General features: G+C 35.7%; 1 protein-coding gene across 5 annotated transcripts in view; it reads left to right on the forward strand.

Annotated features, from left to right (window-relative positions):
- LOC138329994 (myosin light chain kinase, smooth muscle-like) overlaps positions 1–13195 on the forward strand; it is a 38344-nt gene that overhangs the window by 16766 nt on the left and 8383 nt on the right. For all 5 annotated transcript variants that reach the window (XM_069277316.1, XM_069277317.1, XM_069277315.1 and 2 more), the window contains exons 3-7: positions 5682–5775; positions 7314–7517; positions 10277–10418; positions 11999–12198; positions 13018–13170. In XM_069277316.1, the coding sequence (XP_069133417.1) occupies positions 5682–5775; positions 7314–7517; positions 10277–10418; positions 11999–12198; positions 13018–13170 (793 nt within the window). The remainder of the gene's footprint in view (positions 1–5681; positions 5776–7313; positions 7518–10276; positions 10419–11998; positions 12199–13017; positions 13171–13195) is intronic.

A 13195-nucleotide genomic window follows, 5' to 3' on the forward strand; every position in this document is an offset into this window, starting at 1 on the left:
CGGAATTCGTACTTACACAAACGTATGAATACAAGTCTTTGTTTGTTAGCCTTTTTACGCCTAGTTACGGTTCGCCGCTATATTTTTGGCAGCTGTGACCCTATTTAATTGAAACCTTGCTTTCATTAATTTCGACCATGTGGAGTTCAGCGCCAAAGCACATGATCTAATGAGAGATCACTGGCTAGAAACATTGGCCACATATTGACGCAATGTCAAGGTCGAATAGCGCACGACACTGACTTGTCTGTAACCATATGCTAACAACACGATAAAAACAAAATGTGATTGGCGATCTTTTTACATACAGACGAAGATGCATAAATTCTTAAAAACGTATTTGTAACATTTTTTTGTGATTTTTATTTCAATCTTCGGCAAAATGAGCAATCTCTGGATATAAACATTCGGCTATTTTAATATCTTTTTGCACCGGTAGTTATGAATCCGGAAAGTCCAAATATACTTCTGCATAAAATGAACTTGCAAAAAGTTGCAAAGCGAGATCTCCAAAATAGACGAAAATCTCAGTAGCTTCCTTAAACTACTGTCAATCAACTTTCTTTTATGGCTTCTAAATTTCGCGATTTCCGTTTCCAAAAGAATGCAGGAATTAACTTCTGTAAATTAAATAGATTTATTGCTCAGCGCGAGCGTTTCACTGTCAATTTGATGTAGGGATTCACTCACAGATACACTTTGGATTATCTGGTTTGATTGATGATAGCTGCATTCATAACAAGAGTGTTGTTTTCTAAAGGAATTACAGCACGAATTTGCCACAGCCTCCAAAACATCTACAAATGTTTCACATACGTAACGCAATACAAACACAGGGAGGACGTCCTTGAATGACCTTAGCTGTTGATAGGAGGTTAAGTCTAATCAATCAAGTTCAAATGTTAACTTACAATACTGAAGAGTGTCACAATATGTCTAATTTAGAACAGGGAATTGGATAGGGCCAATATGATTTTGGAAATTTCACCCGGAGCTGCAAGAATAGTGACTGTACTCGTTGAGTTGAAGAATTATTTCAGATTCATTGAATCGTAGCTACTTAATTTTTGTACACAAGTTTCGAATATTCCCGCTCTAGGTTTCTCATCATGTTTGCCCTAGAACATCCTCAATACTCAAGGGGTTACTATCACTGACGTTATATCCACCCCTGGACTATCACAAAATTGAAAGCAGTTCAGGAGACATAGGTAATTTGATTTTTGATATACATCAAAGGATTAAGTAACGATATAATGTGATTGACTGTTGCTTTGTAATTGGGCGTCGCTCTCTCTGTAATCTTCTCTACAGGTCTAAATTTGGCCAGTTTTTTCTCTCTTGAACTGCCTCCAGTTTTACTATGAGATAGTCCAGGGGTGAATATAACGTCAGTGATAGTAACCCTTGGAGTATCGAGGATGACCCTAGAATCGGTCATATGTGGGGTTGTTGAGGTAGTATAGCTGGTACTCTCAGTGTAATAGCATACTTAGTACACATGCAAGGCAATCTATTACACAGAACAATCCACTTCTCTACTACTTAAATAACAATGAGATGTAGGGCGCGGGGTCGCGTGCGCCGCACGAGTATTACACGTTAGGTTGTGTCCCAATTTACGTTGATAAGCCGATAATGTGTACCACTACAATATAGTTCCCCAGTGCGGAGCGATCTGCTATCTGGGTTCATTATCATACCACAATCGTTAATACCCTTTATACGTATCCCAACAAAATTGTTTGTGCTTCGACAAAATTCTGAAAATAACCCAGTAAATAATCCTGGAGAAGTTGCAAAGTGTCAAGGAATTTCTCATTATCTCGGAAAGACTATTCTAAAGAAATACAGCAAAATAATCAAGTTTATGCGATGAAAAATAAAATAGTGTCGAGATGAAAAAGATGAAAAAGGAATTGGCGGCCATTTTTGCTAACGGCTATTTAGCTAGTTACCAGTATTGGAATCGGTGGTTATAAAGGGCACATTACGTGTCAAACCGGTTTTCATGTTAACACAAGAGGCCTATGTTTACATTGCTACACGAATCCCGACAACTCAACCCCAAATAACCAGGACCTAAGAACGTGTTATTAACGTGAACACTGATACTGTCAGTATTCATCACCGACATCCCCCATCGGAACACCTCACCTGATTCGAAACCTCGTCAAATTCAATGACGTCAGGAATCAGCTAAGGTGTTTCGATTGGCTATATATCCCACCAATGCTAACGGTAACCAGGTGGTCTTTAACAAAAAAGGCCATCACTTCATTAGAGACAATGCCTGATATCTCAGAAGATGGATTTTGCAAATTATTTGAGAGGTTCCTTTAAATATCAACACGAAAGTGTTTTTAATTGCATTGTCAGCTTTAATTATCAATCGCAACACCTCGGGGAAAATTTCCGGCAATCTATGATTTCCTCGACATTCAAAAGGTCGCATGATCGCATCACACTCGTTGAGCACCAAAAGCACCAAAGCAGGGACCTATCAATGACGTTGTTCGTAACCTATAACCATCTGGATATATATATGTAATAACTTTCAAGGATTTTCTCGCTGAAATGTTTGCTGGGCAGCTAGAATTGAAGACACTTTGTCGAGAGTCACTCCCTCCTCCTTATTCAGCACGGAGACCGGCTATGGCGGAGTTGCTTTTTTGGGGGAGAGATTGCTCACATATCAAACCTCAGCATGTACCCCTTCCCCGGAGTGGTCACACGTGCAATACTTATGAATGAGTGATAAACGTTTGTGTGGAAATGATTAGCGCGTGCTGTATCTAGGACCTTACCGTAATTAGTGCAGTATGTCACGTATTTACATACTGACATAACTGGGACAGCGTACCTCGACCTAATTACTTAATAACGAAAAAGACAGCACGTAAATCACGCGCATGATTATAGATCATGACGTATAGAGGCTATAGGCGATAGGACATTAGGATATCGGCAAGTCATTAATTATCCGACCTTCCCCGAGAGAGGTGAAGACGCAATATAAATACATACATGTTTTGATGACACGGTGATATTCATAATGATGGTCAAAGAATCGGAAAAGTCAACCATATTGTGATAATTTGTCGGAGTCGAATTTTGGATCAGCCGAAATCTTGCATTTCGAGATAACCACTAAATCGGTAAAGTCAGCCTTATTGTGAACTTGCTTGAGTCGAATTTGGGATCAGTCGAAATCTTTCGTTTCGAGATAACCACTTTCGACTGAGGGGATCAGCATTTCTGCGAGAGGCTTCCCTGAAAAGGTTTCATCAGTAAATACTCATCTTCCCTTATAAAAATAGTTCTAAGATAATGAATACTCAAACCTTTTTCCTTGGAGGGTTTCACTGAAGCATTGTCTGAACTGCATTCAGGTGGCAATTATATGAGTATGAATGCCAATTGGACAACAAAATTTAATGAAGCTCGCTATGCTTAGATTTACATTTCACATGTGATTGGATAATAAAATCTGGAGAGATCGTGCATCCATATATGTAATGACCATGCAATTAATTATCGTCAAAAACAGAGCAGACATTTCAAAAGTCATCTTCCGTGATCACTGGAACGAAAATTGTGACGTCACATGATAATGACGTGAAAAATAAGCGGATGCAAGTTTATGCGCTGAACAACGCCAAGTGCGTTTGGTGAGTTACGTAGTCTGGTTGCAGAGAAAATGTAAATAAAGGTGAATGGCCGCTGCATCCCATCCCGTTCTCGTGACGTTAAAAAGGTAATGACTGTCCCATTAATGTCCGGGGTATACTACTTCTCTCCCCAATATACTTAGGTAGTACCAATGGGTCATACCCATACTAAATGTTACGAATGGCGCTATTATTTTTCTTTTAACATTTAATTTACTGGCGTCTGCACCCTGTTGTAAATATATAACAAATGTGCAAGCATAGATCTCACATGACCTTGATTTTCTAGTAACTTAAACATTCCTGGAGATGTTGCCAGGATCCTTTAGGTGAGCTTTAGGTGAGCTTAAAAGGTGAGCTTTAGATGAGCTTTAGGTGAGCTTTAGGTGAGTTTAAAAGTTGAGCTTTAGGTGAGCTTTAGGCAGGCTGACGGCATTGTCTGTGGTGGGTGTAAGCCTGATACAACGTAAACTTACCATGGCAAACCCCAACCTGTTTTGATTGTAGAGTGAGGCTCTGAGATCCACTGCATATCTATTATTATCAGCGTTTTGAGTCACAGGGATCTGAGAATAAGTTACAAATTATATAATTATGGACCCACCAGAGTGTCCTTACGAGTATAGTACTATATAGAGTTTGATTTTTAGCGATTTTTAATCTAGACCCCTTAAATGCCTGAAATGGTCTTACGGCACTCTGTTTGGTCCTTAATTATATCATCTGTAACTAATTTTCCAATCTCTGTGTTTTAAGTATATTGAGTTCACTCTGGTAAATAAGTCTTAATATATTTTTATTGTATATAACACGAAACAAAAGAAAAAACTACTACTGCACAGGATCGTTATATTTTTAATGATAAAGAGAACGCCCGCGTTTTGATGAGGACTATCATGTTCGACTAAACCGTTTCTTAATAAACTACGTCATACAGCCGAGTGTACGATAATGTTTTATCTACAGGATCAAAAGACATCGTGTTTGGTTGTGTGATTCTGAATCACGAAGCAGGAACGCTTTAATCGATGCCATCCGAACCGCCGCCCCTTCATTCTGTAGGTCTCTGACCTTTACCTATAAACACAAGGAATTGTACATTATTTGGGGATTCGTGCATAATACTGACACAATGCAGTGATAAATAGGAATAGCAAAATATAGGAATTCGTACAATTGATTTTTGCATATGGATTTAAGTATTATTTACATCAAAAATATTAAACACATTACTTTTTCAAAGTAAATTTTCCTTTCAACGCAAAATTGTTACGTGAATTCGTGACCAGCATATTGGTTCCAATCTTACTTGAAATGATGTTGATTATCTCTTCATTATGCATAATTAAGAAATATTCAGAAAAATTTGCAGTAAGAATAGGACCAAAATGTGGGTCGCAAATTCATTCAGCAATTTTACTTTGAAAGGATAATTTACTAAGAAAAAATAATGGATTATTTATATAAACATGGATTTCTATATCAATTAACATAATTATTGGGTGTCATTTACTTAACACTTGTTTTCAGGTATTGTTTATAAAATAATACATTGATTAAAACATTATACTGATGTGAGTTTAGTTACAAACTATGATTTACAAATGTACATCGACAGACGAACGAGGTGATGCTATGTGGTTTGATGACTGGAGAGGCGTCCTTGTCATCTAGTCCTTGTAATACATAATGTAGGGTAGCTCAATGATAAACTCGCTCTGAGAGATTTTTTTAGACAGTCGTACTATGTATTATATTAAAAATATCTAATATTTCTGATTATATGGTGCTAGGTGGCTCGATGAAAAATCGCTCTCGAGAAGGATTTCTTTTCTCGATAGCTCAACAGTCAAAAGGAAATTAAAAATGTTATGCAGTTTGATGTCATATTATGTTTTTGTGTCAGCAGTGAAAGGGAATGTTTTTTTATGGCAGTTTGAAATGAAGTTTAAACAATGACGGTACTCTAGATTTTGCCAATATTCATAAAATGTTTTTACTCTGCTTCAGTGGATGAGTCCCCGTTTGAAAAACGTGATGTTCACGTGAAGACCTCGCGCTGGGTGACTCAAGATTACGACATCACAGACCTGTTATTGGGAAGGTAAGTTCTGATACATTTATACTACAGGTAAAAACCTTATAACCTTACATTTGAAAAAAAAGTATTTTCAGTTTTTATGGAGCGATCTCGTTTAACCTAGATTTCTATCACATTAAAACTCAATTTTAAGTTTAAATGATTTGTGTAAACCAACCAAAATGCGTTAATTGAATATTATTAAATGGTTGTAATGTTTATTCCATATACCGAGAGTTGCATAACATCCACAAAGAGTCTCTGTGTTAGAAAAAAAATGTCAGAAATCAATCAACCACAAAATTTATCTCCTTGGAATATTATTATAAGCGGCCATCAAATTCTACAGTTAATGTGTTCACATAATATCATACTAACCTGTATATCATTAAGCTAGTGAGGCCACGTACATACAACAGGTCTTGTACAATGTAAAATCGAAAGGGAAATAGATTCATCGTTTCGATTGAACCTGTTCTGCTAATTGAAAACAGGTTATCAATTAAGATTTTCGTACTGATAACTCGAATTGATACGTGTATAATTTATCTCGGATGGTTGTGAACAAGGAAACATATAGATGAAATATACATGAAATAAAAAATATTCTTTGAAATCCTGAGAAATAAAACACCGTATATCGTATCTTGCCATTAAACTAAATGGTTTCATAAAAAAGTGAAAGTTAAAAGTACATTATGAAGAAAGGGTTGGGTGTTATTGAGAATGAAAAGTGATCGTTGTTGAAAAGTTGACATCATCAAGCTATGATAATTAAGAGTCCGGACAGCAGACTTTAGATATTTCATTGTCATTGCCCCCTATACCATGAACAATATAAAGTAATATGCATTAATGATGGTTTTACTTTCCCTGTTTTGTTCAAGAAGAAATGTTCTGTTTGCCAGGCCATGTTCAGCCTATGTTTGTACAAGACACTGGGTCACAACATCCTCGATATTCCAGGGGTTCCGATCACTTACGATCTTTACACCCCTAGACTATCTCATAGTGAAATTGAAGGTAACTCAGCGGAAAACATCTGACCAATCACAGGCTAGCAAAGTTTTCCATTGAAGACTACAGAGAGAGCGACGCTTAACATCAAAGCCACACAGTCAACCACAGTGTACCGTTATACGGCTCTTTTGATGTACATCAAAGGACTACATTACCTGTTCTGTTCTGTTGCCTCCAGTTTTATCACGAGATAGTCCAGGGGTGTAGAGATCGTAAGTGATCGGAACCCCTGGAGTATCGAGGATGGGGTCACAACTGCATTATTAGAATTAGCATTCTATTACAACAGAGTTTAACTTTGTGTAAACGTTTCAAATAAATATGACAAATATCTATCATGGTGCGCCACTGAATATGCTAGAACATCCAATGCATGTTACACACCAATGTATGTCAAAATATGGCAACCAATGCTTAAATGATTTGCACTATATGATTTTTCAATAGAATCTTATAACAGAAATGTTAGGTTTCATTTCGTTAGGATCACAGAAATCTGCATCATCGAACCGAACTAATACCATAATTTGTCTTTGGTTTAGGGGCAAATTTGGCGAAGTGAAGAAATGTCGAGAAAAACGAACGGGACGAAATCTAGCAGCAAAATTCATTGAGATAGAGGGTCCACAAGAGCGGAAGGATGTGATGAACGAATTCGATATAATGAAGTCCTTACAACATCCAAGACTATTACAACTGTATGACGCATTCGAGAACAAAAACAAATTCTGCCTCGTGACCGAATTGTAAGTTGTTATAAATTATTTCAACCAATGTTCTTATTTTATTTAGTCATGGTGATCTATAGCCATCAGGTTTCGTCTGTCGTCGAGCGCCGTGTGCCGTGCGTAAACTCTTCAAATTTTGAACTTCTTCTCAAGTTCTACCAATGCGAGTTTGCTGAAACTTGTCTGAAATGATCCTGACATGGTCCCAACCAAGTATTGTTATTTTTCGGGTCGATCCAAAATCCAAGAAGGCCGCCATATACGCCATCTTGAAAATCTACTTTGAATTTCTTCTCAAGTTTTACCAGTGCGATTTGGTTGAAACTTGTCTGAAATGTTCCTTCGACAGTTCCCAAGGTTGTCAGATATCCCTTAAGGCTCCTGCGCCTCTTGTTCTATTTTCTTGACTTCCCCGACCATTGCCTTCGTCGTGAAATTTTGATACGCAAAATATTAAGAATATGTTGTATCATACTGTTTGTAGTTTTTATATCATACTGTTATATAGTAGTGATATCACACTGTTTTAGTTGGGATATCATTACTCACCATAACTCACAATGTACCATTATAGCAATGGTATCATATAGTAGTAATGGCTCCATATGCTTGTGTTCTGATCGCCCGAAGAACCTGGCAAGGTTTACAAAGTGGAAGTTGGTAAAGCCGTGTGATTCACGGACAGACAATGTCGACTATATGTTTGTGTGGTATGTTATTTGAAAAGTACAGAATATCAGTTCTAACTATCACATCTAAAGCATCTTTAGTATTGTTCTCTTTGGCCTAAATATTTTTGCTGTTATGAATAGTCGTGTTTTTGTTTATATGTACGAAGAAGCATAAATAATTATTATATTTATGTTGTATTGTCTATTGTATAGTCATCTTAATAAGGTTTCTTTTGTGCCTTACATTGCGTCGTGTAGATGTTTCGCAATATTGTTATACTTATTCGTTAAATATCTCGCTATATATTTAGGTAGTTTCAAAATGAAAAATATGTAACTTGGATATAAATATTGTTATCATGACAAATGTATTAATCTACTAATAGAGCATCAGTATTAAATTATTAAATAAGATAGGCATGCCGTTGTACTGGCAAAATGTTCACTTAATATACAGATTCATGAATGTAAAAAATCCATTTAATTTTCCTGTTAAAATTTTCATGAACTGAATTGAGCGATGAATGGAATCTTTGTTAAACCACAAAAGTGTGTCGACTTGATATGCTGAATAACGAATTAGATATTCTTCTCGTTCAGTTGACTGCCATTTTTCCCAATACATATATTATGTAATAAATCTAACATTTATCTCGTTGAACTGATAAAATATGCGAAGTAAAAATGTTGAATAGTAAAATAGGTGTTCATCTCGTGATCAGCCAAAATGCCCCATTGAATTTTGAGTGGAAATGATCGCCTTTTTCGGCATGGTGGAATGTTATGTTGAGAATGTGTTAGTACAATCCCGACTTTATGTCTGAATGCCAAAAATGTTTAGAGGAGGCGATTAGAAAAATTATTTCTAAAAAATTTATATTAAGAAAAAAAAACTACAACAAAAAACAATAGCGTTGATGTCATATACGTCTTAGACGAAATATAGTGTAATATTCTAAAACAGTTCAATTTATCAAACATTAAAGATGCTCCATCGCTGAAGTATTGTTTCTCTATAAAAAACAGGAGCAGACGATTTAGTGTTTTTCTTATGTTACAAAAGTTACTTACTTTACACTATAACCACCACTGGAAAGTTTGAGCTTCTAATTTTACTTCAAGATAAAACTATAAGAAATAATAAATTGCATCCTGAAAAAAATCCCGTGGCACCATATCCTATATGGAATGCAGTAATGATTGCGCATGCACCGACAGCAAAATAAAGTATTTTAGATTATTTTGTGTTAAATAGACATTTATATACGAATAAATTAAATATATAGATATATCAAACCCTAATTATTGTTAAAATGATGGGTATCATTTCTGCTCTGTCGGCGGTGGAGCATCTTTTTTTAAGTAAGGTTTGATTTTAATCTTCCAATATATTTATACTTTAGCTTTATTGGCGTGCTCATACAGGACAAAACGCATGTAACTTGTGTTTCTTTGTGAAATTATTCGATATTATTATTTTTTCTACAAACGCATTTTCTCGCATTTATAATGGCATTATAGTTGGTTGACATTGCTGCCAGAAGCATATTATCTGTCTGGAAGCGAAGCCACATTCTTGGGTTACATGTATGATCCACGACAGTTGTATGGCAGTACTTCCTAGGACCTTTGATTTATCATGGATAGCATTAAGACAGATAATTATTATCCCGTTTAGGTCAGAATATCGACCGAACAAATATGCATTATGTTTTTTTTCTTTCTAATTTTCCTTTCTTGTTCATGTTTTCGGGTTTGATTTCAGAATCAGAATATCATGTGAATCATCTTATTTTTTCTTAATTTCTTTTAATTTCTTAAGTTCATGTGGATTATTCTATTTGATTTTCTTCTTCTTTAAGGAATATTATGTTAATAATGTTGTTTTTTCCTTTATTTCATTTTATTTCAGACTGATTTCTTATTTTTGCTTTACATGTATTTTCTTTACATGTACTTTCGGAATATCATGAAAATTTGTTTAATTTTTATTAAATTCATTAATTTCAGAATATCAGATGAATTTCTTCTTTTTTCCTTTATTTCCTTAAATTTCAGAATATCAGGTAAATTCTCTAATTTTCAATTTATTTCCTTTAATTTCAGAATATCAGGTGGAGAACTCTTCGAACGGGTTATAAACGACGATTTCATATTGACTGAAAAAGCTTGTGTTATGTTTATGAGACAAATATGTGAAGGCGTAGAATTTATGCACGCGCGGAACGTCCTTCACTTAGACATGAAGGTAGGTGCTGTTTACTCAAGATATGAATATTTCGTCGATTGATTTATTATGAATGCGTCAGAAGTTGCTATATGTTAGTCAACAAGTGTAAAGAAAACCTCGCTAGAAATATTGGTCGATGGGGCTCCTATCTTTCCTCTTAATACAGCGTTAGATACCTTCTTTACATTAGGGATGTGCACACTTCCATCCTTACCAATTTACTACATATATTTTTTATGTACTTAACATCAACTATAAAATTCTAGAGAGGTGATTTATCTGTTTCTATTGCTGATAAATCCGCCTTAAAAGCTAGCCAAATCCTTGTTTTCGTGGTGTTTGTATTACTGGTAGGCTAACGAGAATACCCAAACCACACGTTTGTAAACCACACACTCCTGGCTGTGAGAAGGCGAAAAGATAACACCTATTTCACGCGTGTAAAATATAGTCTTGTACATCCCGAGTACAACCGCCCGAGGCTTTTATGTCCGTGACGGAGTCAGGTTTCCCTGCTCGTGCAATGACCTTGAGCAATATTAGTCAAGGTCATGTGTGCAATTTGTACATAAATACGGAGATAAAAGAAATAGTGACGTAAGATAAATAATGTAAGTTTATGCAAAACACATGTATTTGTTTTAAATGCATGTTTTAACCTCCCTATTTTCACAAGAACCACGTTGAATCCAATAAGCCATTCTCTCCCCTCCAGATTCGTTATCAGCGTTGCTATGTAAATCTCTGTACATATGGTACGTATAACGTCTGTCAGTTATATCGAGTATACGCGGGGGTGAAACGATAGGCTAACCTGACCGACAGGAGCTAGGTAACCTAATAATACCCTCAATCACCAAAACGTTTTGTTTATGGCAACCCCTATAATGTCTTGCCATGCAATTAAATGGAATGTAATTGAGCGTTTGATGATAAACTATTCCAGAATGTGTTGAATGAAAAAGTCATGTAGCCAAAACTTGTTAACTCGATGTCGATGGAACCGTGATTGCACGTATAACTCGAAATATATATCGAGTTAAACTTACTGTCAAACCTGTCTATAATGACAAAAGAACAAGATGTCTCTGTAGCAAAAAAAATGGTCTTTAAGCACAAGTGATATTGTGTTATGAATGGTTCCTAACTAAGTGGTCTTCATAAGCAGGTGGTCTTTATACAGAGGTGGTCGCTAAGACATGTTTGACTGTATAGCATAAAACTTCAATCGTGACTAACAACATACCGTTAATTAATTAAGCAGGGTCTTCGATTTACGAATTAGAGCTTAATATGCTGCGCTATAAATTGTATGATATTTCTTTTTCATAGAATACCATAAAATGTCATAAAATATTCAATATATTGATACAAAGTATATCAAATCTGATATTGTCAGCTAGTTTTACTGGATTGATCATCGTTGTATATTTGGTCAGGTTTTATGACGATTTCAAATGAATGTGAGAGCCCACATTCTTCTATTTACAAAACATCTAGGGCTTAATGTCAAGGAAGTTTCAGTATTATTACCGACCAGTCTAAGATTGGTTTCACTACGTATATTATTTATGCATGTTTATTATGTTGCATTGCAGCCGGAAAATATTCTATGTCTAACACGAGAGGGCAACCGAATAAAGATAATAGACTTTGGTCTAGCTCGAGCTTTCACTCCGAAAGATGAGCTGCGGATTCTGTTTGGGACCCCGGAATTCATGGCTCCAGAGGTGGTGAACTATGACCCCGTGTCCCCGGCAACAGACATGTGGAGTGTTGGGGTTATATGTTATGTGTTGTAAGTAATATTCATTAGAACTGTTTTCTTCTGAATTTACATGAAGACATTCGAAAGAATCGCAAACCAAACAAGACAACTATAATAATAAAATATGCATTTCAAGAGATGATATATATATGCTTATTACATATATAAACAAATACTTTCCAATACAATCACCCAAAGAAATTTATAAATTTACAGAAATAGAATTGATATAAAATAGATTTAAAGGTAAAATTTAGTTGTTGGGTATTCATGTTAGATGAGTTGAAAGTTGTATTGCTGTTCTCGATTGTATCAACACTTCGCACAATCTGACATTTTCTATGAACACGTTTGGCAATGTATTCGTTGAAATAAAATATTACTATAGACCAGAAATATTTATATGTAACGGGAAGCGCGTGCCAATGCACGTGATGTAAGTACAGCTTACCCTGACAGTTCCGGTCGTTACAGCAGTGATAACGCACTAACTGATAACGCACACCTGCTGTACACATATTCATTAGCTTCATGTTTGGTAATACATATTCATTAGCTTCATGTTTGGTAATACATATTCATTAGCCTCATGCTTTGTTATAAATATTCATTAGCTTCATGTTTTGTTATACATATTCATTAGCCTCATGTATTGTTCTACACATATATGTAGAACACATATTCTCCAGTAAAGCGGACACATTCTTTTTTAGCTGTCGTCAGGCTGTAAATTAAATTTTGGTGTAAAAGCTGTGCGATGTTATTTAACGATTATAGTTTTGTATGTTACCGGAATCGAAGGATAAATTCTGAATTTTGTTAGTAAATATTATGTTGCTCCTGTTGTAGACTGTCCGGTCTATCACCTTTCATGGGGGAAGCGGAAGCGGAAACGCTTGTCAATGTAACGTATGCTAAATGGGACTTCACGGCTGAAGAGTTCGAAAGTATCTCCATGGACGCCAAAGACTTCATCACTCATCTTCTAGTTAAGGACCCAAAGTGAGTACTTGTATTATTATATATC

The sequence above is a fragment of the Argopecten irradians genome, chromosome 8 (assembly GCF_041381155.1).
Source record: "Argopecten irradians isolate NY chromosome 8, Ai_NY, whole genome shotgun sequence".
In the NCBI taxonomy this organism is placed as follows: Eukaryota; Metazoa; Mollusca; class Bivalvia; order Pectinida; family Pectinidae; genus Argopecten; species Argopecten irradians.